The sequence below is a fragment of the Zootoca vivipara genome, chromosome 4, assembly GCF_965207765.1.
Source record: "Zootoca vivipara chromosome 4, rZooViv2.hap1.1, whole genome shotgun sequence".
NCBI classification, from domain to species: Eukaryota; Metazoa; Chordata; class Lepidosauria; order Squamata; family Lacertidae; genus Zootoca; species Zootoca vivipara.
Genome location: NC_142587.1, coordinates 57,513,113 through 57,540,282, shown reverse-complemented (window position 1 = coordinate 57,540,282; position 27,170 = coordinate 57,513,113). Strand labels below are relative to the sequence as shown.

The following is a 27,170-nucleotide window of genomic DNA, read 5'->3' as shown; positions in this document are numbered from 1 at the left end:
GAACCAAGCATACAAACATGGCGTTGCAATTTCTGCTACTTCCCTATGAGACAAACCACACTTAACCTGCCGTGATCAAATATTATGCAGTATTCTGATAATTGCACAGTCTTTGCGCCTATTAATGCATCCTGGACTTCATATACACTTTTTAATTTTATGTTCTGGTGTTTTTAAATAGTAAGCATAACATTTTAAAACCAAATAACATTTTATTGCTGGATGCACATCTGTACCAAGGTTAGAAGTTCAGTTATTCAACTGCTGAAGTCCCTTATTTATATAAATTGGTATTTATCTTGGGTTATATTGGAATAATGGAATCTCTAGGAAATAGGTAACAGAAACCATCTTGCCTTGCTATAAGTGCATTTGAAGGACTGGCACTGTGTTTGCTATTCACTGAAGCTGCTGTGGTTTCACTCTTAATAGACACAGCCCTACAGAAGATTGAGAAGTCAATAATGGTTGCAGCAGGCTATTATTTCTGCCTACAGAGCTAAATTTGTAAAGCAAAATATCGGTTTGCAATATACCGTAGTAGTGGAATTGAATCCGATTCTTCGGGCTATATTCAACCAAACCTACAGAGTAGACCCATTGAAATGAATGAAGCTAAATTTGCCATTTCCATTAACTTAAATGGGCATACTCTGAGTAGGACTATTTTATTTATATATTCATTTATTTAAGAAAATGTATGTATCGCTTGATTTGTAAAAATAATCTCAATGCTGATTGCTACCCTTTACAATTCATTCATTTATTTAACAAAATTTTACATACCACTTGATTGTAAATCACAACAGTTTACAAAAATAAAAATAAAAATCAATAAGCTGTTGAAAAGTAAGTTAGTATGGGAAAATACCAACTACTTTAATACTGCATAATAGTCAAAAGCCCTTTGGAAGGTATTTTAACCCACTCCTGTCCTGTGTTTGCACAGCAGTTCACACAATACATTGAGCTTCCCATTATATTAGCCATAGGAGACTTAATATCTACAAGTATCATAGCTGATGAATAGAATATTTTCTTGACTACTAGATTTGAATGTGCATTCATTTGCTCTCTCAACAGCAAGATGTCAGTGAATTCACACACAAGTTATTAGACTGGTTAGAGGATGCCTTCCAAATAAAAGCTGAAGAGGAACAGTAAGTAGACATTTAAAGAAACCAGCAGTGTCTTCTGATTTCCTGTAGGACAAATTTTGTTACTTGGAGTAGAAGGACTTTGCTCAAAATTTCACCCTCAGGAATCTAAATGTGCTTCTCATTTATTCTTAGAAAAATAAATAAAAATCATTTCCAATACAGTAGTGGCAGTACTGATTAAATGTGATTACAGCAGCCATGTAATATCAAGTGAAAGAGAGAGGAAGGCAAGCAAAGATGACATCATCTATTTTCCTTTTGCACCCTCCCGATGTCATCCATGTGGTAAAGAACTGCCCTGTGACAGAGCTGGGGGTAAAGGAAGGAGATGGGGAAAGAACCAACACCCACCAGCCCCTGGGTCAGCTTGGCAGTGTCCCTTGTTCTGCTTCCCTGTGTTTAGAGGAACTGTGCATCCTCCATGTGTACATTTTGGCTTTTTGCTTGCTTGAAGTGCAATATCTGTAGTGAAACTGTTGTAATATATTAATATCAGCCACTTTGTGGACTCTGCTTGAAAAATCGGGATACACATCAAATAAATTAATAACAATATTTTTTGTAAAAAAAACAAAACAAAAACACCTCAGATTCTCCTGGTGCTTTTAAAAGCATATGACTAGATCAATAAGGTCAATAAAATAAATGTTGGCTCTGTTGAATGCAGACTTAACATTTTCTTGAAGCAGATTACTCTTGTAATTCCAGTGTGTGTGTTTATTTTAATCATTGTATTTTTAGGGATGGAGAAAAGCCAAAGAACCCGATGGTAGAGCTGTTTTATGGGCGGTTTCTAGCAGTTGGAGTTCTTGAAGGTACTGCTCTTGAGTGGGAACAGTCTTAATAATAATAATAATAATAATAATTTATTCCTACCCCACCCAACTGGCTGGGTTTCCCCAGCCACTCTGGGCGGCTTATCTTCTCTCTAATCAAAATGTTAATGATGAACAAAAATAGTGCATACAAGTCTCTCTGTGTGTAGAAGCTGTGAAGTGAAAATCTAGGGAAAACATTATAAATACTCCAGATAATGGTGTGTAAGTGCAGCAGAATTTTGTTTGGCAGTATCTAGTTGAAACTGAAAGCTAAAAGGTGGTGCATCTGTTTACAAGGCATCAGGCTTAGTATGAGTGCTGGGTAGTTCTGCCAACATCTTCCCATACCTCCAGAGCTACCCTTGCCACTTGAGATCAGTGGGGAAGTCCTCCCATATAAGGGGCTTCATGATGTAACAATAGTGGACTGCTGCGGGTGGGGGACTGGAGTCGGGGAAGAGGAAATTGGCCTGCTCAGCCCCATACCACTTGGAGTAAGTAACCTGGAAAAAGTGGGGAGTGATTAGGGTTGAGGGGAGGTGTGCTGTAAGGCTTAAATGCTCTGCTCCTCTCTGCACAGTATTGGGACGTTTTAGGGGGATGAAAAGGAGGTTTTCCGTCTTGCTTTTCCACTCTCCAGAGCATAACCTTCTGCTGCATAGCTCACAACAGACATTTCACATAGCATGCAGATAAGTGAGTTAGTTTTATAATCAGCTTTATCTAAGAGCTGCTATGAAATAAAATGCATCTTCATAGTGTATATGATGATAAATGTTTGTTGTTGAAATCTTAACTCCTCCCTCTTCTGATAAGGGAAGAAATTTGAAAATACAGAGATGTTTGGCCAGTACCCACTTCAGGTTAATGGCTTCAAAGATCTACATGAGTGCCTAGAAGCTGCCATGATAGAAGGGGAAATTGAATCCTTGCACTCAGAAAATTCTGGGAAGTCCGGCCAGGAGGTGAGTGATATGCTTAGACTTCTAGAGATATTGGTAACCGTTTCCATGAAGCTGACCTAGTTTAAAATGGCAAAAATGATGGCACAAATGCAAATCATTTTGGCAGGTCATTTATTTACGCTGGTAAGACTTGCCCAGTTTCATCTCAGATATTTTTTTGGATAACCACCAGTTTGGAAAATATTTAGAGATGGTAGCTCAAGAAAGGAAATGTTTGGCTGGAAGCATTTGAATTATTTCAATAAATGAGTTGATCTAAATTAGTACATTCCAACTGGTTCTACAGTTTATCTTTTGCCACAGAACTGGAAAGGTGATCTGGATTTAGATTATGCTTGCTCTTGGCAACCCAGTAAACTTTATGCTTGAGTGATTCATTGCATCAAACTATGACAATTAAATTATGCAATATATCTCCTATCCAGGAGGTAAGCTTATTCTTTACTATGGACTTAGAATGTCATCTTCAGGTAGTGGTTCTTATACCACAAAAATTCCATATTGCCCTGGTAGAAATAGGTTATGAGAGTAAACATTTCTATTGCGTAACAGAAATGTCCACTTGGACTGGATCACTGGCTATCTAGGGGTGTTCATACATTTATGCTTTGCAGATGGTGAATTTATGTCCTATTAATATATGGGCCTAAACATTCTAAAATTTTAGAATTTGTGTCAGCAAGGAAAGTTTGGGTAAAGATTTCACACCTTTGAATGTATTCAGATGAAGAAACATCTCTTCCACTTGACTTTTAAGTTTTAGAAGATACAATTCTCTGCTACAAACCAAATTTAGGCATTTTAAAATGGAATGGAGGAAGCTAAACATAATAATAATTGTATCTTCTCAGTCAACCTTATACTTAAAAAGCTTTCCTACTTGGAGAAGATGTGCGAATCAGTTTTATAAAATGAGTTTTCCTTCTGAATAGGAGGTAATTTCTCAGGTATGTCTAGAAATCTTTCCAGAACTATTGGGCTTTCTTTGTAGATAACATTTTGTGTTTTTCATTTTTTATTTTTTGTCCTGATCTTCTCTAAGGTTCTAGGATAACATCTTTCCCAAAGAGTTTCTCAATGCAAAGTTCAGCCTAGTGAGTTGGAATAAAGAGAACAGATCTGTTCATTTTCTAGAAAAGCAGACACTACAAAATTATATGCATCTGACACATTTTGATTATTATATGCCAAGGTCAGTAGTTTGGATTAAATACATGAATAAAGCAAAGATAGTGTGCAATGCTTTTCCAAATTTTCATATAGGAAAGTAAGCTATTTTTGGATTTTAATCAACTTAATTTTTTGCACTACATCTTAGTTCACAGAATTATCAGTGGTAGTAAATAAACTTAAGAAAGAAAGTAATTATGATGTTGGAATACATTGCTGTACGGTTACCAATTACCAGCAAATGCAAGATGCCATCAGATTTTAAATCAAAGCAAAACATTTAATTAAATGCGAATGTAGTGATAGCACTATTACAATGCTTATAAAGTGAGCCCAAAAAAAATACTTAGCTTGAAGAAGGTGAGAAAGACAAAGACTATTTTAGAAGAAAGCCTAACAGCAGCGTGTTTGTCTCAGTGGTTGATGTAGTGGGTGCACGAGCCTTAATGTAACTAAACTTGTGTGGTTTCAATTTCTATATATCTTTTTGATCCCCCAGAGTTGCATTGTTTTCAGCACATGCTGAACAGACCTCTTGGCATTATAGAGTACTGGAACCTGATAATATATATTCCTGGTTTGACCTAAAGCAAATATTTTATTTATTTTTTAGATATACAACTGTAAAAGATGCACCGTGGAAAGTTTACTTTGATTTATTCCCTAAAATACCTTTCCCCCCCACTTGAATGATTAGAGTCGAAAGGCATATTCCTTAACAATTCACGCTTTTTGTGTTTTGTTTTTTTCTCAGCACTGGTTTACTGAACTTCCTCCTGTCTTAACCTTTGAGCTTTCAAGATTTGAATTCAACCAGGCTTTGGGAAGACCAGAAAAGATACACAACAAATTAGAATTCCCTCAAGTTCTATACCTAGACAGGTACAGAAGCTTGTGTAATAGTATATTGCAAAAGATAATGGACTATAATTATTGTCCGAGTGTAGGTAGTAGCAGTCAATTATCTGACATGTTAACTTTTTAGTTTTTACACAGTGAAAAGTTTTTCAGCTCCCCATGTGGAAATGACACTGGTGGCACTGTGGTCTAAACCTTGGGCTTGCCGATCGGAAGGTTGGTGGTTCAAATCCCTGCGAAGGGGTGAGCTGCCATTGTTCAGTCCCAACTCCTGCCAACCTAGCAGTTCAAAAGCATGTCAAAGTGCAAGTAGATAAATAGGTAGCACTCTGGCGGGAAAGTAAATGGTGTTTCTGTGTGCTATTCTGGTTTCGCCAGAAGCAGCTTAGTCATGCTGGCCACATGACCTGGAAAAACTGTCTGCAGACAAACATCGGCTCCCTCGGCCAGTAAAGTGAGATGAGCGCCGCAACCCCAGAGTCGTTCACAACTGGATTTAACCGTCAGGGGTCCTTTACCTTTACCTTTAATGTGGAAATGATAGAAGTCAATCCTATACATGTTTTGTCAAAACTAAATCCTATTGTGACCAGCGGAGCTTCCTGCAGATAATTGGTCCATAGGGTTACACTGTATATGTCAACCAAAGCAACTGCTTTCAGACTTTTGTAAGTGCAATAATAAATAAATAAGGCTGAATATCAGTGAGGTGAAAATGTTTATATTGTTTTCCTTTCCTGAGTGAGCTTTAACTCATATTTTGTTCTCAAATATGGCATTAAATGTTTTTATAACAAGTTTTTTTAATGGCAGTAATATATTTCTTCATCTGCAAATAGATGAATATTGTAAATATGTTGCCATTAATACAAATATGTTCATCCTCCATCTGCTGTGGCTTCTAATTACATTGCTTGCACTGTTAATATCGTTCTTGGACTTGAATTCATAAAACTTTCTGATTCACTTCAGTGCAAGCTGTGTGTCTCAGAGAAACAAATAGATTTAAGGTACAGGAAGCTGATGCTCGAGATAGAGGTTGGTGATACCAAATTGTGGCATCTGGCTTGCCTAACAGACTTAACTATGCTCAGGGTGAGTCTCAGGGCAAGACTCCGCGTCACACAAGCAGACACGGTGGGACTTCCCCTTCCTTTCTACCTCCTTTAGACCTTGCCTTCCCCAGAGGGTTGGGACACATTCCAGAAAACATCTGATGCAAAGGGCATCAGAGAATGGGGAGAGACAGGGAAAGACCCATTATGTCCACTGGCCTCGAGGCTCACCCAGAATGTGCACGTCAGAAATAGTTGTGATATCTTCTTCAGATAAGGTATAGTAGATGATGACAGGCGGATGATGGTTCTGACCCTTTTGTCTACTCTGCATCTCTCTACACTTGGTAGAATTAAGCAGTATTGTTAGCTATCTTGAACCTTCAGGATATAATAGAACGGTTGGTCATAGCACAATTCTCTGCATAGGTGCTTGGAAATAAGCCACAATGAGTACAATAAGGTTTACTCCCAGGTCAGTGTGAATAGGATTGCAGCTTCTGGTAACATTCCTAATACCAGGGGAAAGAGGAAGCTTCCTAAAGTTTTTTTTTTAATTCACTTTCTGATAACAGTTCTAGACAATTAAGTTAGAATCTAACAATGGAAAATAGTTTAGAAATATATACTGTATGTGTACATAACTTTTTTTATGATCAGTAGCCAATTGATGTACTCACCTGTTATTCAGGCAACAAGAAAACAGTCTTGAATATCTTTCTATGAAAGTCTGTAATATCAAAATATTGTTAAATTATTACAAGAAAGTGTTCAGGTGCTATGTGCTCCTGTTACTGAAATGTAACACTGAGAAATTTGTTCTCTGTTGACAGATATATGCACAAAAACAGAGAAATTACACGAATAAAGAGGGAAGAAATAAAAAGACTTAAAGAATACCTCACAATATTGCAGCAGAGACTAGAACGGTAATATTTTTTTTAAATTCTGGTAATTAATAGTCATGATACATTTCAGATGTACAAATTGGAACCTGTTTTGCCCTTATATTATTATTTCCCCAGAATTTCTTTCATTTTGCCTTTATTTTATTCTCCTTTTTTCTAGAGTCATAAGTAGGTAAAGTGGTCTTTTATTGAAATTGGTTTTTCCCCATAGCAGTGAAACCACAGGAAACTGCGTTATACCCAATCAGATCACTGTCCAATCTGTCTCAACATTTTATGGGATGCATAGGTATTTGTGTGCACTGACTTCCAAGTGGTCCAGGCCTATTGCAACCATGGTAGTCAGAAGAGTTTACTGGCATAAAAATCAGCCAGAATGACTCTCAAAACACTATATACACTTGGTGGCTGGCCAGCACACAATCACCCAAATTAGACTCAGGCAGAGAGCCTAAAAGCTCTTTTCGCACCAGGGTTCTCCCTCACAGAAAGAGCTTTGAACCTCTCCATCCTGTGTGTGGCACAACGCCCGCTAGGCCAGCCAGCTCCAGAAAGGTAGTAATAGTCACAAAGAGGTGATTCTGGGGACATTCTAGCTATATGCAATTTCAGCTTTATGCACAGTGCGCAGAACCTAACCCTGTGCAAGCTGCAAGTCATCCATAGCAGATGAAATAACTTAGACATTTCCTACGGTCACACTGTCAGTGTAGAATATGAAGCATGTGTTTTGGAGATATTTGAGCATGTAATGAGGGTATTAATATGTTTTGGCAGATATTTAAGCTACGGTTCCGGTCCTAAGAGATTTCCCCTGGTAGATGTCCTACAGTATGCTCTGGAGTTTGCATCAAGTAAGCCGGTTTGTACGTCTCCTATTGAGGATCTTAATGCTAGTGCTCTCCCTAGTGGTACTTTGTCGACACAGGCAATACCAAGGTAAAAAATGCATCACATGTGTTCAGTCTTTCTAATTATGATTTCCTTAGCTGCAGTTAATTAATCAATTAATGACCAAATAACTATTTTTTTAAAAAATACTTGAAATTATTTATTTATGCTCCTACATTTAAATTTTACATCTCATCTGTCATGAAACCCATGTAGTTCCATGCAGTCACCTATCCAGGCACTGGCCAGACCCAAACCTGCTTAGTTTCTCCAGGTGATGCTGACTGCATGTACCTTTAGACCTTGTGTGGAGCCATTTGGGAAAATACTCTGTGGTTTGCATAGCTTTGTATCACAAAGCCATGTGAGATACCTAGAATCTCACTTTAAGCAACTTAATTGTGTACAAATGAGGTGGCTTTACACTGGTTTTGTTATTTGCCTTATATCTTAAATGCTATTTAAGAAGAATGTATTTACGGTATTAACATGTATTCCAGAAAATAGTTCATTAGTGAAAAATAAAAGACATTGGTACAATCGATGAGACATGAGGTTTGATTTAAAAAAAGCTCTGAAGACTAGGAGGGGTCCCAAGTCCCACATACTACTTACTCTTGAGGAGTTTATGTGGTAGTCTGCCTTATAGGCATAATTGCGGGTATGGGAGAACAAAATGTATAAGTTATTGTGTTCATACACCCAGATTTTCTGTCGGATTTCAGACATTGTGTTCTGCGAGGGACATCTTTTAAAGATGGCTTGGAACTGCATTAATTTCAGAATCCAGAGGCCTTTTGTCAGTGTGTAGTATCTTTTGAGATAATATATTGATTCAGTTGCTTAGATTGACTGTTTTATTTTGCAACAAATGTAGCACAACAGAACAACAGGGGCCTTCTACAGATACACAAAGCACATCGCCTGCACAGCGGTCGGTAATACACAAGCCATTCACGCAATCTCGGATTCCACCAGACCTGCCAATGCACCCAGCACCAAGACACATAACTGAAGAAGAGCTTTCAGTCCTTGAGGGATGTTTACATCGTTGGAGGACGGAAGTAGAAAATGACACTAGAGGTACTGGCTGGGAAGTTCGGCCAAGGCCAAGGGATTACCACGGTCTTCATTCTTTTCTGGAGCTTAGATGATGCCTTATCCAAAGCACTTGCTTTAGAGAAGCTCAGGTTGGCAGGCCGGAGCCATTGCTCTCCCCTGTCTATCCTAGAGCATGACAGGGGCTTGAGCTTAAGCCCCATAGTCTAGTTGATGCTCAGTATTATATTGAACAGTGTTCTCGAAGCTACGAACATGAGCTTGACCAAGCTCGGGAGGTAGTGGAAGACAGGAGTGCCTGGCGTGCTATGGTCCATGGGGTCACAAAGAGTCGGACACAACTAAACAACAATTATATTGAATGTAACATTCTACTCCTCCCGTCTCTGAAAAGGGATAGAGTTGGCAAGTGTCATTTGGGTTGCTTGCCAAGGCAGGCAAAATTTGCTGGCAGTGGCTGTAATATCCAGCAATTTTCTGTTTTTTTTCTTCTGACTTGGTACTTGGCAAAGTATAGGTAGTTTTGATTACATGGAAGCAGTTTTTATGTTTAAGCTATGCAGTCTGTACTGCACAATTGGTTGCCAGGTAAACCACTGTCCATCTAAGTCTTATTTATGGGTGATCTGTAAAGCTCTAACCAGTAGATCACATTTTTATATGTGGGATGTTTGACGTTGTTGGGAGATTTGGGCAAAGCTCTCAAGAGGGAGAGAATATATTTCATGGTAAGTACCTGAATGAATTAAAATTTCTTTTAAAATGCAGGAGGAAGTGATGATTCATAATTATTTGGCATGTAAATTCTTCTCTGGGCCTCCTACGGATGGAGAGATGAAATATTAATTTTATTAGTAGTAGTGGTAGCCAGTAGTGGAATAATGGTGTTTATCTGTAGAAATGTGAATTTTAATATTGGAGGGAATGACTTCATTTTCCTTTCATCTTAGATTTGCAAGAAAGCATAGCTAGAATACAGCGGACAATTGAGTTAATGTACACTGACAAATCAATGGTGCAAGTAAGTATCATTTCCATATGAAAGAGAATACTGCAATAATACTGACCAATTGTGAATTTTATGAGAGTTTACACCAGGTTCTCAGCCACCTTTGTACTACAGTATATAACATCTTGGAGGTCCCAGGCCTCAAGGATTTTAGACTGGCCTCGACCAGTGCCGGGGCCTTTTTGGCCCTGGCCCCAGCCTGGTGGAACGCTCTGTCGCAAGAGACCAGGGCCCTGCGGGACTTCACATCTTTCCGCAGGGCCTGCAAGACGGAGCTGTTCCACCAGGCCTTTGGTCAGGGCTCAGTCTGACCCCTCTCCTTTTATAAGACCCTGCATATAAGTGGCCTCTTTAACTCTTCTCACCGACTCATACAAATAGCTGAGCCTGGTGAGTATTTAAGGTTCCCAACCCCTATAGTTATAGTTATAATTTGTGGGTAGCCATCTGATCTTATTTTGATTTTAATCCAATTTTAAGCTGTATTTCAATCAATTGCTGAATTTTATATTTTCATGTTAGCTGCCTGAGCCCAGTTCTGGCTGGGGAGGGCAGGATATAAATTATTACTATTATTATTATTATTATTATTATTATTATTATTATTATTATTATTCAAAGTTTTTTCTAAGGTTTTTACCAACTTCTGCAATCCCAGATATGAAAATGCCTAGACAAGTTGTATCGATTCATGCTTTTTCATCATTAGACAGGATCTACTCTCTTATGATCGGTTAACATGAAAAGTTGTATACATAAGCCTGAGACTTGAAACTTTTCTCTGTTGAGCACACAACCTGCATGCTGGAGCCATGTGTAAACTGGACTAGCCAGTGAAGATGCATTGAACAGGAACTGTATTTCACACAGCCCTTTTGCTTTGTAGTCTAAATTGCTTCTTCACCCTTGTTTTAGGTAGATCACAACAGTTGTCTTGAAGCAGAAGATCAGCAATCTGTTTCAGTTCCTTTGAATCACTGTCATGCCCAAACTTTTTCTTTACTTTCCCCTTGAAATTGGCTATTTTAGATACAGAAAGCATAACAGGGAGAACTTGAGACCTACAAAGCTTGCAATTTTTGGAAGTGGGGAGCAAGTTAATGCATTCACACATTTTAGTTGACCCATGTTAAACTTCTTTTCAGTTGAGCGTAACTGCAGCTCAAACTTGAACAACTTGCTTTCCTGTAACGTCCTGTACATACTTTATAATTTGTATACTCAAATGCAGAATTTTAAAGTGATAGTTTGGGGCTGCAGTCCTATGCATACTTAAGAGAACTACTTGAGTAGCTGTGAATGTGGAAACGTTTCTGCTAAACTGTGACAAAGTTCAGAATGACACTGGAAGAGACTAGCCTCTCGTATTTCCTTTAATCCAGAGCAGGTAGAAGTGAGCAGGCAAAGTTGGATGCAAAGTACTTTATGGAATTGATGAGAAGAAACCATTTTTACACAAGCTTTGTTTTTCTGTTTGATAAGTCTCCGATTAAATCCTTATTCCTGTCTATTTTTTATTTTTCATCCTTTTTGCTAATTATTGTGACCTAACTTCCCTATTTCCTGTTGATTTTATTTTACTTAGGTTCCGTATCGGTTACATGCAGTATTAGTTCATGAAGGACAGGCTAATGCAGGACACTACTGGGCATATATCTATGACACTTACCAAAGGAGGTGGATGAAGTACAATGATATTTCTGTTACAAAGTCTACTTGGGAAGAGCTTGAACGTGACTCATTTGGCGGATACCGGAATGCAAGTGCTTACTGCTTAATGTATATAAATGATAAAGAACCATTTTTGATACAAGGTAATAGTACGGTGATATGAAATGCAGAATTTGAGTTTGGTTGAATATGTTCAGTGACTTTAGTTGTTCCTTACACCTAAGGAGGTGTGACACCCACAAGGCACTTTGCTTTGCAAATTGGACACATACATGTAATTAGTTGGTTGGGTTGGAATTTCACTTATTGAGTTTCAACAGGCCTACTATAAAGTAAATACCAAAGGAAGTGGCAATGGATTTTTAGTGGTGGATGAGGAGGGGTGTTGGAAACTTCCCACCACTTTTATCCACCTGACCGGCAGATAAACCTAAGAACCATCAGCTGGGATAAAAGTAGCTGGAGAAAATCAGGTTGCAGAGGAGAAGGTGAAGGGGGGCACAGGGAATAGGGGACTGCAGTAGGAAACTTAAGTACCCCATTTCCTGCCAGATGGTTTTTCCTCTTGCTGTTTTACATGCCAGTAAATACAGGGTTGGATCTCTCACCTAACTAATAGCATGAAAATAAATGGTTACAGGTAGGTAGCCGTGTTGGTCTGGGTCGAAGTAAAATAAAAAAAATTCCTTCAGTAGCACCTTAAAGACCAACTAAGTTTTTATTTTGGTATGAGCTTTCGTGTGCATGCACACTTCTTCAGATACAGGAAAATAAATGATAGCTCAGTTGCATTGCTGTAAAAGGTACAATGATACAACTTTTTAGTGCCCTCCTCCCAGTTTTTAAACAAAGAGCTGAAACTTATTTTACTAAAGATCCTGAGCTAACTCCTTTGTGAAACTGATTGAAATACTTGGTTTTAAATGTTTTGTAAAATAATTTGTGCATGCTTTCATGGTTTTATTTGATGCATGAAACACATCATATGCTGTTACAGAGGAATTCAACAAGGAAACAGGGCTTATGGTTGTTGGAATGGATATGTTACCTCCTGATCTAAGAGATTATGTCAAAGAAGACAATAAGCGTTTTGAAAAAGAGCTGGAAGATTGGGACGCACAGATTGCTGTGAAAGCACAACAGGACAAAACATTAACATCCCCAACACCCGGGGTGCCTATGCCTTCCACTATCCCAGGTCAGTAAAGAAAGCAGCTTCTGTAAGGCTTTATCTTCTGTTAGGGGGTTAAATGACTGATTATTCAAGACCTGCAAAGGGACTACAGCTCATAAGCCACCAGCAACTCCCCAAACCTGTAGATGGAATGAAAGCAGACACATCAGTTGGACCACGACCAAACAGACAAATGTAGATAAAGGCATTTAATTATTTAGCAAGAAACACCCTTCTCACACACCTTTAAGGAGCTTAAAAACCTCTCATAAGGTTGGTAAATTTAAAAGCTAATTTAAATGTACACTTCCCTTTCTCCTCCCAGCAAGTAGAATCAGAGAGTGAGAGCATACATAAACATGTTAAACATGTTAAACAAAGAATGTCTAGCGGAAGAGTCCTAAACAGTTCTAGAAGTTGCCCGCAGTTATCAAGATGCATTGCTGCTGTTTATCGCCTCTTCTCAGTAGCTGCTTAAGCTTCTGTTGTGAGAGGTAAACATCATGCTGATAACATTAATGTAGGATATCATTCCTTATCGTTTTTGTCAAGTTTGCAATACAGTTAATCGTATAGTTAGTATTGACCTATTGAAAGCAGTAAACTTAGCCTAATCAGAAAAGAGTGGACTTAAGCAACATTGTACCTAATTGTAACATTGTGATATATTGTGCATGTATTTATAACACAAAATATTTACCTCCCCCTTCCCACCACTCAAGGAGAAGAACCTGAATATTTGGAACAACCCTCACGAACTGATGTCTCAAAGCAATTGAAAGAAGATTCTGTACGAGCAATCACAAAAGCATTCACTGAACAAGAGGATAAGAATCCTGAAGCTATTATGCATTTGGTAAGAAAGGCAAAATATCTGCCTCCTTTATATGTGAAAGATTTATAAGATTTATACCTGACTTTGGTAAACTGCTTAGCAGTTTTATTTACAATCAAGTCATAGAGAAACTTTGTTAAATAAGACTGTACTCCTGTACCCATTTGTCTAACAATTAGGATTTAGTTAAGGTCTTTGTGTTCACTTTTCTGTCCGAAAAGGTTCAGTGTTGTGATACATTGTGCATATTGCACCATGGTGTCCATCCCTTATATGTTCTGTGTTGAAAGAGTGTTCCATTTCAGGAGATAAGTGCTTTATCTGCAGAAGCCTATGCAAACTACTTTTCCAGAAGGAAACCTGTGGTGATATCAAGGAAAACTGTTACACATTAATAACTTTTAAGTGTCGTCAAAATATTTGTTCCACTTTCTGGAAAAACAAGAAATTGCCTTATGTATCCAAGTTACATCCTAATTTTATTTGACTTGCAGTATAATTCATTACTTTTTAACAGAATACTTTCTTGCTTAGCAGTAAACCATTTATTTCCCTGTTACATTTTTCATGCTCTCATACTTTAAGTGTACAGTGGTACCTTGGTTTAAGTACATAATTGGTTCTGGAAGTCTGTACTTAACCTGAAGCGAACTTTCCCACTGAAAGTAATAGAAAGTGGATTAATTCGTTCCAGACTTAAACTGAAGTGGATTAATTCGTTCCAGAGTACTTAAACTGAAAGTACTCAAACTGAAGCGTACTTAAACCGAGGTATGACTGTATTTACAATTTATTGAGGCCATAGCAATTTACAATTTCTTATGATCAAGAACTTGAGTAGGCAAACTAAGGCCCGGGGGCTGGATCCGGCCCAATCGCCTTCTAAATCTGGCCCGCAGACGGTCCAGGAATCAGCGTGTTTTTACATGAGTAGAATGTGTCCTTTTACAGTCATACCTCGACATCCGAAGGCTTCGACTTCCGAAGTCGAAGCCTCCGGAAGTCCTCCCGGCGCGCGCAGTCGGCGCATGCGCCGTAGCACGAAATCGCGCTTCGACAACCGAAAACCTCGACTTACGAAGACGACCGCGGAACAGATTGTCTTCGTAAGTCAAGCTACCACAAGGTCTGAGGGACAGTGGACTGGCCCCCTGCTGTAAAAGTTTGCTGACCCCTGAAGCTTCTGAGACAGTGAAAAATACTGTTGTTTCGACTGACAAATTTCTGACATTTTCTCAGTCAAGCATCCACCTCTGAACATCCATTTCAAATGATACCTCCAGTCCAAAAGTAATGTCATTTTGATGTTTCAGAACTTAAGAGGTGGCCGTTTTAACTTACGGTACAGCAATCTAAGGTCAATTTTGACAGCTCCTGCAGCGTTGCTGCTTGCTACATTATTCACCAAGGGAACTTGTTTTTAATAAGTATATGCATGTCCTGCTACAGACCATGAGTGACTTGAATTGTAAATGTTTTTATGCAGCCATTTGAATGCTACCTTTGTAATAAGAAAAACAGGGTATAATCAAACTGTTTAAACTTTCTACATGGATTGGGTATTAATCCCTAGGCTATAATTCAGTTTAGATTTTAGATTTTGTTCCATGAACTCAGTGGGAATTCAATTGTCCAAAGTTTATGGGGAATAGAATAAGATGCAATATGTCCATATGGGGAAATCGGGCCAAATCTTCATGCATCTTTTGTTGCCAGCTTACAGCTTGAATTGGGGCTTTCTCACCATTCTGTTTGAATTGGGTGTGGCTGTGCGGGTGCTCAACCAGCGCTTGGAGACAGTAATGGGCTGGATGAGAGCCATTAAACTGTGACTGAATCCCTACAAAATGAAGGCATTATTAGGGGGCAGTTCCCATGTCTGGGAAGTGGGGAGATAGCCTGAATCCAGTATAGCACCCCATTTATGGAATTCCCTACCTCTGGAGATGTGATAAGTATCAACAGTTGATCAGTTTCAGTGCCCTCTTAAAACACACCTGTTTCCCAGATCCTTTAAAACACCCTGAAACCCTTTCACCCAATGATTTCTATTTTTTTAAGGCTTACATGGTGTTTGACTTGTTTTATCCTCGACTGTATTTTGTATTCTGCTTACAGTTGTGTATTATGTGGGTTTTTAATTACAATTGTTAAGTTGCTTTTACTGTATGTTTTGCTGTGTAAAACACACTAGGGATTTTATGAAAAGCAGTATATAAATGAAAAAAATATTATTTATAAATTACCTCACCTGATTGTTTCCAGGCTAAGAAGAGAGAAAGCATTGAAAACTAAAGTTACCGAGTAATAAGGCTGTCCATGTAAATGAGTATAAAGTATATGTAACCTTAACTTGGCCTTTAAAACTTTTAGTTTAAAACTGTTTACTTGCAATTATAAGAGCAGTGATTTTTTAAAAAAATATTTATATATTTAAAAAGGAAAATAAGATTTTGCTAGTATTCTCAGAGCAATCTAAACCCTGTCATGTTTTCATTTCCCCCCCTCACAGAATTCTGATAGTGCCCCAGATCCAACAGCTTCTAAACAGAAAGTTGTAGAGGTGGTGATTCCTGATGTAGGGACTTATGTGATTGAGTCAGAGGAGGGAGGTTATGACGATGAGGTACCACCTTCACCGTTATCACATTTTTCTGCACCTTTCATGTGCTGCAGACAGCTGCCTGATGAGTGGTCTTTGGCATGCTTGCACATGGTCGCACTTAAACACTTACCCAAGTCTCAGCTGATTTTACTGCAATTTGTCAAATCATCAAGAATTGATAGATGCTGCTTCTCTCTTGTTTTTGCACGGTGTGAAATAGATAAATTTGACAAAGATCGTTTGTTCTGAGCGTTTTTAAGCATCATGTTTAGATTCTCCATAGTAACTGAAGACTTAGAAAATAATCTTGGTGGCAGCCCTGTGGCCCTCCAGTGGTCACAAGACTACATCTCTCATCCCCGATCATGGACCACGCTGGCTGGGGATGATGGGAGTTGGAGTCCAGCCACATCCAGTGGGCCACAGGTTAGCCATCACGGCTTTGATTTTTATAAAAGGGATGCCCTGATTGGAAGTGCCCTATAAGTTTAAGCTGATCTTACTGTGAATAATTTATTGGGAATTTACTTAGTGCTGTACACATGTTAAAAGGAATACATTTGCTGCTTGCGGGCCTACAAACTAAAAGACATGGCACAAAGGAAAATGAAATGGGGAAGAAAGCAAGTGCATTCACGCCCCAGTTCTTAAATGTTATGCAGTGTTTTTAATGAGCAGCTTAAATGGAAAGAGTTCAGGGAGAGAAACTAAACTGGGAGCTGGTCTCGGCAGAGCTGATGGAGTAGCCCTGCAGTTCCCATTGAAAAGATTTTATGTGCTGTAGGAAGTCTGCTGTTCATATGCGTAGTAAAACAGTACAATTCCGCCATAAATTTGTCTGTGACATTTTTCTTTTCTTTTTTATCCCTTGCCATTTTAGATTATCTGTAAATTTTTCATTTAAAGCAATCTGCCACACCTTTTGGTATCATGCTGTCAGAATTGCCACTTCCAAAATCTTGCAATTCCCAACCTGGCCACTACCAGTAAATGTCCAGTTGATGGTTTTCGCCTTGAAATTTTAAGTTCAACAGGGCTTGGCTCAATTGTCTTTTGTAGGCATTCGATGCTAATTTCACAGATCTCTACAAAGATGGAATGCCAAAATACAGAGACTTTGTTGCATTCCCACCGTAGGAAGGCTCCCTTAACTTTATGTCCCTTCCAGTACCATATATAAGAATTATGTCATTATGTTTAACTGAAAATAGACTGCTTTGTACCTTACTGGAGAAGCTAGAATCTCTTACATGAACTCAATCTGCTAAAGCTCATCTTCAAGAGACTAAGTCTGCATGTACATGAAGCTTTGAGCTCTTTTTTCCTCTTAAATGCCTTAAGTATTTCTTATTAATCTAGCGTTACTAGTTATATATTTACTACCTTGGAAATGGACAAGAATGTTGTGAATGCCACAGATGCAACGCTGAAATGCTTGCCATTGCAATGGGTGCATGCAGTTGCATGAGTATGTAAAGGCACATACTGAGTTTCATTGTTGACACGTTTCTTCATTCAAAATATAAATGTTAAATCTCCTATAACAGGTCATGCTGACCCCGAACATGCAAGGTATTATCATGGCTATAGGTAAAGTCACGAATGTTTATGACAGGTGTGGGCCAGAAGCAGGGTTCTTTAAGGTACACCTAACATTTTCAACTTTCCTCTTTTCTTAATGTCTTTTTACTTCAATTCTAATTAAAAGTTGTACTTTTCCTGGAGTTTTCATTTATTTCTACATTTAACTGTGTTCTCTCGAAAGAAAAGGCTAAGAATTAACACAGCATCATCCAATATTTTTGAACAAATTCTTAATAATAAATTTAATCAATAAAGCTAATAAAAGTGTAGCATACCAGTGCTACAGTTGGCAACCCCTACTTAAGGAATACCTTCAGTAGACTTTGCTCCAGTTTTTTGCACATATTAAGATTTATTACTTAAGTGCTGTTTATTTCAGTTGGTATTTTAAAAGTAAAAGTAGGCTTGGTGGTTGCCATACTAGTCTTGTAACCTCTCTGCAAGGAATAATGCATAGTTAGCACATCAATGCTACCTTAACCATGTGAAACAATTATGCCAACTAAGTTATGCTGTTCATAACAGGGCATGGTCGTATGCCATAGTCCCTACCTAGATGCTTCCTTCTCCCTTTTGAAGAAGAAATGCTTTGATTTTCCAATTCAGCACTTACTAACTGATATAAATATTGCTCCCTGACCCTCATATTTTCTTTCTAGACAACACCATGCTTTACAGACAAATGGGTCAAGGATCTAAACTTTATTGCTTGGCGGCAGGTCATAATTTTCTTGTCATGTATTGTTAGATTGCCACCTTTTCTGATAATCAGGGAAAAGTAACGATCTGTATTTTGTTACTTAAGACATGCAATAATTAAAGGGGAATGACAACTAACTAATAGAAGTTGGCAGTATCGTTGCAAAATCAGTATTTTTGTGCTATGACTTTATAACTTGTCAGAATTTAAATTGCATTTGTTTTTAAGGAACCAAGATCCCAGGAATGATCTTAAGTACATTCTACGATAAGTTAACTTAAGGAAGTTGTTCATTGATGGAAAGCTTCCTGACTGATGCCTGTGAATTCAAAAAGCTTCTTTGGAAAGTTTGAGTAGGACTCTGGAACAGTGTGAAATCAGACATGGAGAGCAGCTAGAAGAGAGGAGAAACTTTTCTTTCACAACCTTGCAAAATTTAACACCCTAGAATCCGATCCATGCACGTTGTTTTAGAGATGCTCTACCATAGAAGCTACAAAGTAGAGCAGACTTCCCAAACCTTGTGCTCACCATATGTTTTGGGCTACAAGTCTGATCAGCTGTGGTAGTTGTAGTACAAAACCATCTGGGAGCACTGTATTGGAGAAGGCTAAGAAGTCAGTGAACAGCCTCAATTTAAATCGCTTTCTCTTTAGTATGTATCCTATCTTTTTACCAAGTTCAGGCTCACATTTGACCTAAAGTATATTAAAGGGGATGCACTAAACATTGCACACTTGCTGTTGAAATACAGCTGTAAGATGGAAATATAGCTTAGAGGAGGATAGTATTTTTCCATATTGCATTTCCCCTGCTTCTGTTTTCAATAAGATGTTGCCAAACCTTGCTTGGATTCCAAGTCTCCGATTAACTGCAGGCCTCATATATGTGTATATATTTTATGTTTATACTTTCAAAAATTATGTTATATATAGGTATCTCAAAGCTACCTATAACGTTCCATTCACTTTTGAAATCTTTTAAAGGCCAGAACTGATACTTGTTTTGACAATGTGCTTTTCTTACAAGAAATAAATTGCATGTGAATTTCAGAAGTTACTTTATTTCATTAATAAGGACTTACGCTTGACGTTGTATCTGTTTGGTTCTCCCATGGTGGTACCTTGTGAAAGAGATATTTTTAGATGGAGCAGAGTTTGAGCTCTAAGCAGTGTGATGAGTAAACAGCATCAGTCAGATAAACTGCATACTCTGTTATTGCAGTAGCATTCTGAGTTCTGTGGATCACATGTCTAAGAAAATATAGAAATTGTGATATGCCCTGTTTATAAGCAGTAGTCTTCTTCAAAAGAATTATTTTGAAGGATTTAATATATTTTAAAATATCGCAAATGTATGACATTATTATCAGTGCTCTTGAATACTTTCTGCCCAAAGTTAATGTTGCCATTGCCCATTCTCACACTGAGAGTTGGGATTCATTAAATACCATGAAAATGGAGCCTTGTGCTAATGGGTTTTGTTGTGAGAGTGAATTTTGTTGTTGATTGTTAAAGAAGGAGGGTGGGGAAATAGCATGTATCCTAAGCAAGGCCTGTTAATTTTGAATGGGTCTACTCCAAGTAGCATTAAGTTTGATAGAGCCCTTTTGTTTAATGTCTTGCCACTTAAAATAATTTATGTTTTCCTTTAGAAGCTGAATGTTTGCTTGATACTTACTACTGCAGCACTTTTGCCATATTGCTGAAATGATGTTTTAAAGTTTTATTTCTGTCTTCATCCAGGATAGTTTTAAGTGTCATTGGAAAAGAGTATCATGGCTTTGGAATTAAATATTCCTGTTTCTTATTAGTGGTGCTGATATTTAAATTGTATAGAGCTTTTAACGTAGTTTAAATTTTTCATTTTTAAAAAACTGTCCTGTTAAAAATGGCTGTCATTATTTTTTAATGTTTAGGCAATAAAATTGGAATACGCACGATTACTCAAACTTGCCCAACAAGAAACATCACCTGAGTGTGATTACCGTTTGCATCATGCAATTGTATACTTCATCCAAAATCAGGCTCCAAACAAAATAATTGAGAGAACGTTGCTGGAACAGTTTGCAGATCACAATTTGAGTTTTGATGAAAGGTAATGTATGCATGTGTGTCTGGTCCAACATACTTCAAGCAAAGCTTCTGTAGAATGCTTTTTTTTTTTTTAGGAAATAAGGTGCAAATTATTTAGCTTTCCTTCTGCAAATGCAGTTAAGCAGAATGAGTTCTTTTCAAAAAGAAACCTCGCGGTTCTATGAGAAAACACTAGATATGTAGCAAAAGTGTTATAGCTCCACCTTGTGACACTTAAAGATAGTTGCTGGCATAAACTTGAGCGAAACATGTCTGCACCGAAGAAACCAGAGAAAAGTACATGCTGTATATGTGATAATTTAAATGCATTCTAAGGCTGGCTTTGTCTAGTACAGCAAGTAATACTGCAGCATGAAGGCTCCTACAATGAGATTAATAACAAACTGAAGAATTAAAGAAGTACAAAACAAAAAAAATGAAATCAAAGATGAGTCCCCCGGTGACCCTGCCATTTTTGTAGCAGCACTTTCAGGCAATGCATTAGGCTAGTTCATAAAGCCAAGCCATCTAAAATAAATCAGCCAGTCCTAATTGAAGTCACAGAAATAATATCTAGTCATTCAGTAGGTCTCTTACCTGAGAAGACATGCAAGATCCAGGTTAAAATACTATCTTCCAAGGAAGCCTGCTCTGAAGAAGAAAGAGAAGTGCTATGCCTTTTTAATTTTTTTAAAAATTGCAGGCTTACCGAACCTCCCGTTTTTCTGCCCATTCTGCATGAACACAGAAACAGTCCCCATTCAGTTTGCAACTGATACAAGAGGTTGTTTTGCAACACATACTCACAGGCACCCCAATCCTGAGAGGGCAGGCCCTCGTGAAGTAGGTGTCTGGAGAGTGGCAGTTCCCTCTCACATTCCTGCTCCGAAATGGCTGCAAAACAGGATTTACAAAGTCAGTAACATCCTTTTCCTTTTAAAAGGTGCCGTAACATAATGAAAGTGGCCCGAGCCAAAATTGAAATGATAAAGCCAGATGAAGTAAAAATGGAAGATTATGAGGTTAGTATTGTCAGAAGTATTTCCTCTTACTCATCCTAAGGTAAAATGAATTTATTTGTGTGTGTTTAAATGTAAGTCCTAAAAAAACAGCAAGTGACAAGTATTGAGCTCAGAAGCTGAGAATTTTCAGGGAAGCGTGGCCTTCTAGTTTTGGATTTTAAATGGACTTGCAAGCAGCTTGCATGCAATAGGCAGTGACTGCAGAAATGGTGGGGGGGTGGCGAGTCAGAAAATTAGTCAGCAGGCAGGGTGCATTGTTCTTAATGACATGTTGAATCTCCATATCCAGAGTTACTCCATATTTTTTCATTGGCATGGTCATCTAAAGGAGGCAAAAAAGTATTTTGAACTCATGGTTTGACAGCACTGAAATTGGATGTTTATTATTTCATCATTTAAAAAAAACTTATGCACACATTTATTTATTTATTTATTTATTTATTTATTTATTTATTTTTACTTGCAGTGGTGGCACCAAGAGTACAGAAACTTCAGAGATACAACTGTGTACCTCATGGTGGGATTGGAATGTTTCCAGAACAAGAAGTAAGGGAATCTACCTCTTAAAATCTACAAAGAAAGTACTGCAGTACATTTGCAATCGAATGGTTATATAGGCACCATATACAGTTGAAAAGCGATAAATTATACAAATGTGTAAGGATGACTGGGCATGGAAATTCTTTTGTCGGTTGTGCCATCTGTACAATCTGGTCCCCTCCCCAAAATATTGTTATTGACATTAAAGTATCTATCTGTAACCCTTAAGGTCCTTAAGGTATTGTGGTCCTGAGCCTTTTAAAGGTCAAAACCAGCACTTTGAATTGGGCCCAGAAGTGCAGCCAGGCCGGATTGGTACCATCTTGCTCCAGTGAGCAACCAGGTCTGCAGTAGATTTGAATTAGATTTTTATTTGAGACTCTATTTTTAAGTTGTTTTGAGTGCCTCTTGGCTCTCACATAAAGCAAGATATAAGTATTATAAATGCATATGCATTCCACAATTAGCAGAATGGTCTGCATGGAAGCATTTCCATAACAGGAATAAATTGTTTCTATATTAATCTGGTTTATCTGTGGCATAGCTGCTACTGCCTTAACAGAACTATAGGATTGGGCTGGCCCCACTAAATATTTTCTTGCAATGTAGGCAATCTAATTTTTTGGTGTTTGAGACAGGATTTGATACGATATGTTTTTGAATTTAGATACAATATTGTATGCCATTAAGAGACGATTTCAAGAATCACATTAAAATGCCTTTCTAGTACCTTTTTAATAATAATAATAATAATAATAATAATAATAATAATAATAATTCATTTTTATTGTAGTTTTAAGAATGCCTTGGTGTACCTTCTCTGTGCTTACCATAAGAACAAAGAACTCTTAGCAAAAGGCTCAAACAGAGGTCATGATGAAGAATTGATATCCCATTATAGAAGAGAATGTTTACTAGTAAGTAGAATCCAATTGAACACCTTTTTAGCAACGCCATTGTTATTGTTTCACTATTCAGCTAGTGTACAATGTTTTATTTTTTTGAGGAAAAACTGCAGATTTCTTTTTTAAACATGTAGTCCTAATCAGTATCATAATTATATTTAGATTCTGGTCTGTGGCTAAGAACTGTTCTATGCTTTTAGTTATTCTTATGCATCATACTTTAGCATACATTAATGTGTATCCTGCGCAGCTTGTTTCATAGAACAAGTGGGTGACATTTGCAGTGGTGAGCAACCTTGGTGCCATATGGCTTAGCAAAACCAGTTGTATCATGGAATGGACACAAATGGCTTATTTTGTGATTCTGGAAAAAGACTGCCAGAATGCAAATTGAAGTATCAAGGATTTAAAAGAACTTGGTTCTAGGAGCTGTTCCAATAAATGATATGTGATAGGAGTTGCATATGGTTCACATGAATATTTGATGGAATAAGGCTCTCTGAATGAAACTGCACAAGCATTATTGTTAGCTGATATAAAAACATTGCTTCACATGTTCTAACACATAGGTAACCTCATTTGGAGTAACTAGACTAACAGAAAAATACCACTGCATAAATCAGCAGTTACATGACATTTTAGAGAGTACTCCATGCAAAAGTATTTGATTATATTGGTTGCCCCTGGTTCTCAAATCCTTGGACTAGTAGCTTGGAGCTATTACACAATATGAACACTAACAGTTTGATTTTTCTCTTTATGGTATACTTAGAAATTAAATGAGTGTGCTGCAGCACAGTTTGAATCTGGAGATGATCGAGAAGTGAATAAAGGACTGGAAATTATGAATGATCTTATTGTCCCATGTTTGCCGTTGTTACTGGTGGATGAAACAGAGGAAAAAGATATTGTTGCTGTAGAAGATATGAGAAATCGATGGTGTTCATACCTTGGACAAGAAATGGAGCGTATGTTATTTACAATTGTACTTTTATACATATACAGTAATAAGATGTATTACTAGGAACTCTGAGTAAGTTTCTTTCCGCATATCAGTTATAATCTAAGTAAGGTACATCTCTAGTATGCCTGTACTGTATTGTTAATACAGTTGGAAGAATGATATTGGAAGAGTAAACAAAATAAAAAAGTTGGACGAAAGGAGAGAGAAGTTCAGCTGTTAGATTGTGATCAGTTTATTAATCTTTAAACACATTTTGAGATGCATAGTTCAGAAATCTGCAAGATAGAGCCTTCTTTACTATAAAAGCTATGCACATTCTTCATAGAATTTAATCCTAAAGTTCCAGTGAGCCGTTTTTGTTGCTGCTGTTTAAGAGTAAATGTGGTTAAGAGAACAGCTAAAGGTTAAGAGAGTGCAGGCTTCCTTTCCTTCTTAAGTGGGACTATGAGAAGGAAAGGAAACCTTTAAATATAAAAATTTGCATGCAAAGATTACTCACAATTTAAGTCACTTGGCCAGTTACAAACAGATAAATATAAATATATACATCTTCTTTACAGCCAACTTGCAAGAAAAGCTGACAGACTTCCTGCCAAAATTGCTAGATTGTTCTACAGAAATTAAAGTTTTCAACGACCCACCAAAGTTACCTTCATATTCCACCCATGAACTGTGCGAACGATTTGCCCGAATCATGTCATCACTCAGTCGAACTCCAGCTGACGGAAGATAAACTCTGAAGACCTTCCTTAAGCACACTGTATAAACTATTTTTAGTTATTTAACCCTTGCCTTCCTGTCACAGGGTTTGCTTGTTGCTGCTATAGTTTTTAACTTTTTCATTTTAATAAATCACAAGGAAAGAAAGAGGACTGTACAGACATTAGCCAGACTGCAGGCAATAAAGCTGAGAATCGCATGGCACTCAGTTTTTGTTATCAGCCAGAACTCGTGCAACATTACAAGTCTGATTTATTTCGGCAAATCTGCTTTTTGCCACGTACCTGTTACAGTATTACTTTGCTTATGTCTTAAGATCCTTCACTTCATCAACAACAGCTTTCTGTTCAGTCTAGGCCATTCTGTGACTGCATCAATTTTAAAGTGACCATTGTAAAATACATGGTACCTGGTAGCTTGTAAATTACATCAAAGAATAAAAAGTTTTATTTATGGCTACTTTGGTTGCAGATGAACTGTATGTTTGTGAATCATAGAGATCTATTTTACATGAACAGTAAAGCTTGGTGAACTACTGTGGAGAAAGGAGAGTAGGTATTGGCATGTTTTTATGTATCGTTCGGGGACTTGGAATACGTCAGCATGCTGAAAGCTTCCCTGGGCTCTTGTGCCTCTTCATCTGTTACTTGTAGTGTTTATCGGCTCCTGCAATTTTCTGACATCATACATGCCATTTGACAATTATTGCTGTAGAATGTTTATTTTGAGACTACATATATAGACAATGCAGCAACTATGCAGACTAATAGACTAGGGTAATGCTAATTGACCGGGCAGAGTGCTCTGACTTGCAGATGTTTCTGAAGTCTATGCTGCTTTGCTCTGTTTTTGACAGATTTCTTTGGCATCCTGGCCCTCAGTTGGCACTTTAGGGCAAACCACAGGCAGGTCCTAGAGAGAAGTGAACACTGTATGAATGTGGCTGGAGGACAGGACTCTCTCTTGGGACAATGGGGGAATGATTGCTTACTTTTATGTATTCTATTATGGAAAGCAGTGTCTGATACAAGTCAGACATTTAAGGTGACTTTTCCAATTTTTCCATTTTGTAATGGTGCTGGATTGTGTGCTGCCTAGACACAAGGTACTGTGCTAAATAAGCCACTGGTTTCAGAGTGGCAATTCTACTTAAACACAATTTCAGTGCCACTTAAAAACAGCAAGGTTAGTAAGAAACTAAACTGTTTTTAGTCCCAACAATATCAAATTGACCAAAACCTGCTAATCGTATTAGACAATAAACTTGTGATGTCCTAACGTGGGTAGGTAATCATGTGGAAACAGTATTACACACAGTACTAGATCTTCAAGCCTTACTTTGTTTTAGGAATTGTGCTTGATGGCCTACAGTTTGCTGCACTCGGTCAGAAATTATACAATGAAATCACGTGGCTTCCCCAGCAAATGCTAAATATGTATTTAGAAAAATGCTTGACACTAATAATAAGAGCTCCACAAAACCATCTCCCTTACTAGCTAGAGAGTACCTGCTTGTATCTGCCTCTTTTTGCACTTTCTCTGATATGATGGGACCACATTTTTTGTATAGGACTTAGATTCTCCCCTCTACAAATGTGTGCTCCCAGCAAGGAAGAAGGCCCCACAGTCAATGTCCCGATAGCCTAGATTTCTGATGCTCCTGCAGGCTGGTCTCTTTAAGAAGTATTTATGTTGGGTGGGTAAAATGGTTAGCAGTGCTTTGCCACAGGAATTTATTCTGGGTATGCCTCATTAAAATGTTGCCATTTCTCCCTCTTCGCCTCTTTTGCCTTGCCTTTTGTGAGTGATGGCAGAAGGCTGGCAAGAACTCGGTTCTGGCACCACCAGTACATAGCTGCCAAGTCCGGGTCGTAAAGATCCGGGATCGGCAGCGCGCGCATGACCGGAAGTTGCGTGACACAACTTCCGGTGGCGCTTCGCCCTTCTATGGGCACCAGAAAATGGCGGCGCCGGCGCCGGAAGTCGCTTCCGCGCATGACCGGAAACACGTAAAAGCGACTTCCGGCGCCGGCATTTTCTGATGCCCATAGAAGGGCAAAGCGCCACTGGAAGTCGCGTCACGCAACTTCCGGTCATGCGCGGAAGCGACTTCCGGTGCCGGCGCCGCCATTTTCTGGTGCCCATAGAAGGGCAAAGCGGCACCAGAAAAATGGCCGCCGGGCAGAAGCCAATTTAAGGGACAATACCGGGATTTCCCACCAAACGGGAGACCGCCGGGAAACGGTAAGAAAAAAGGGGTTTTCCCGGCGGATACGGGATACTTGGCAGCTATGCCAGTATGACTAAATGGCCATTGGACTTGAAGGAGCAAAGAGCTGCCCAGTGGAGCTCTTTCCACTCCAGAGCAGCAAGAGGAACTGTTCATAGTACTCCCTTATAATAGGGTGGTTATACAGATAGCATGGTGGAATTTAGAGGGAGTGGGCAGAGTTCACATCCTTGGTCATGTGGCATGACTGCA

General features: G+C 38.3%; 1 protein-coding gene across 6 annotated transcripts in view; it reads left to right on the top strand.

The window, feature by feature from the left end:
* The window catches only part of USP25 (ubiquitin specific peptidase 25), a 57,126-nt gene extending 31,979 nt beyond the window's left edge, over positions 1-25,147 (top strand). For 2 of the 6 annotated variants that reach the window (XM_035114626.3, XM_088667982.1), the window contains 19 exons: positions 1,084-1,160; positions 1,902-1,975; positions 2,795-2,943; positions 4,868-4,995; positions 6,860-6,955; positions 7,712-7,873; positions 8,703-8,908; positions 9,835-9,905; positions 11,479-11,707; positions 12,562-12,762; positions 13,461-13,594; positions 16,086-16,199; positions 17,726-17,821; positions 20,381-20,559; positions 21,481-21,559; positions 22,026-22,105; positions 22,893-23,016; positions 23,777-23,972; positions 24,529-25,147. In XM_035114626.3, the coding sequence (XP_034970517.1) occupies positions 1,084-1,160; positions 1,902-1,975; positions 2,795-2,943; positions 4,868-4,995; positions 6,860-6,955; positions 7,712-7,873; positions 8,703-8,908; positions 9,835-9,905; positions 11,479-11,707; positions 12,562-12,762; positions 13,461-13,594; positions 16,086-16,199; positions 17,726-17,821; positions 20,381-20,559; positions 21,481-21,559; positions 22,026-22,105; positions 22,893-23,016; positions 23,777-23,972; positions 24,529-24,701 (2,568 nt within the window). In that variant the 3' untranslated portion in view covers positions 24,702-25,147. The remainder of the gene's footprint in view (positions 1-1,083; positions 1,161-1,901; positions 1,976-2,794; positions 2,944-4,867; positions 4,996-6,859; positions 6,956-7,711; positions 7,874-8,702; positions 8,909-9,834; positions 9,906-11,478; positions 11,708-12,561; positions 12,763-13,460; positions 13,595-16,085; positions 16,200-17,725; positions 17,822-20,380; positions 20,560-21,480; positions 21,560-22,025; positions 22,106-22,892; positions 23,017-23,776; positions 23,973-24,528) is intronic. The other 4 variants (XM_035114628.3, XM_088667983.1, XM_088667981.1 and 1 more) reach the window with 3 other exon arrangements.
* Positions 25,148-27,170: the final 2,023 nt, after the last annotated feature.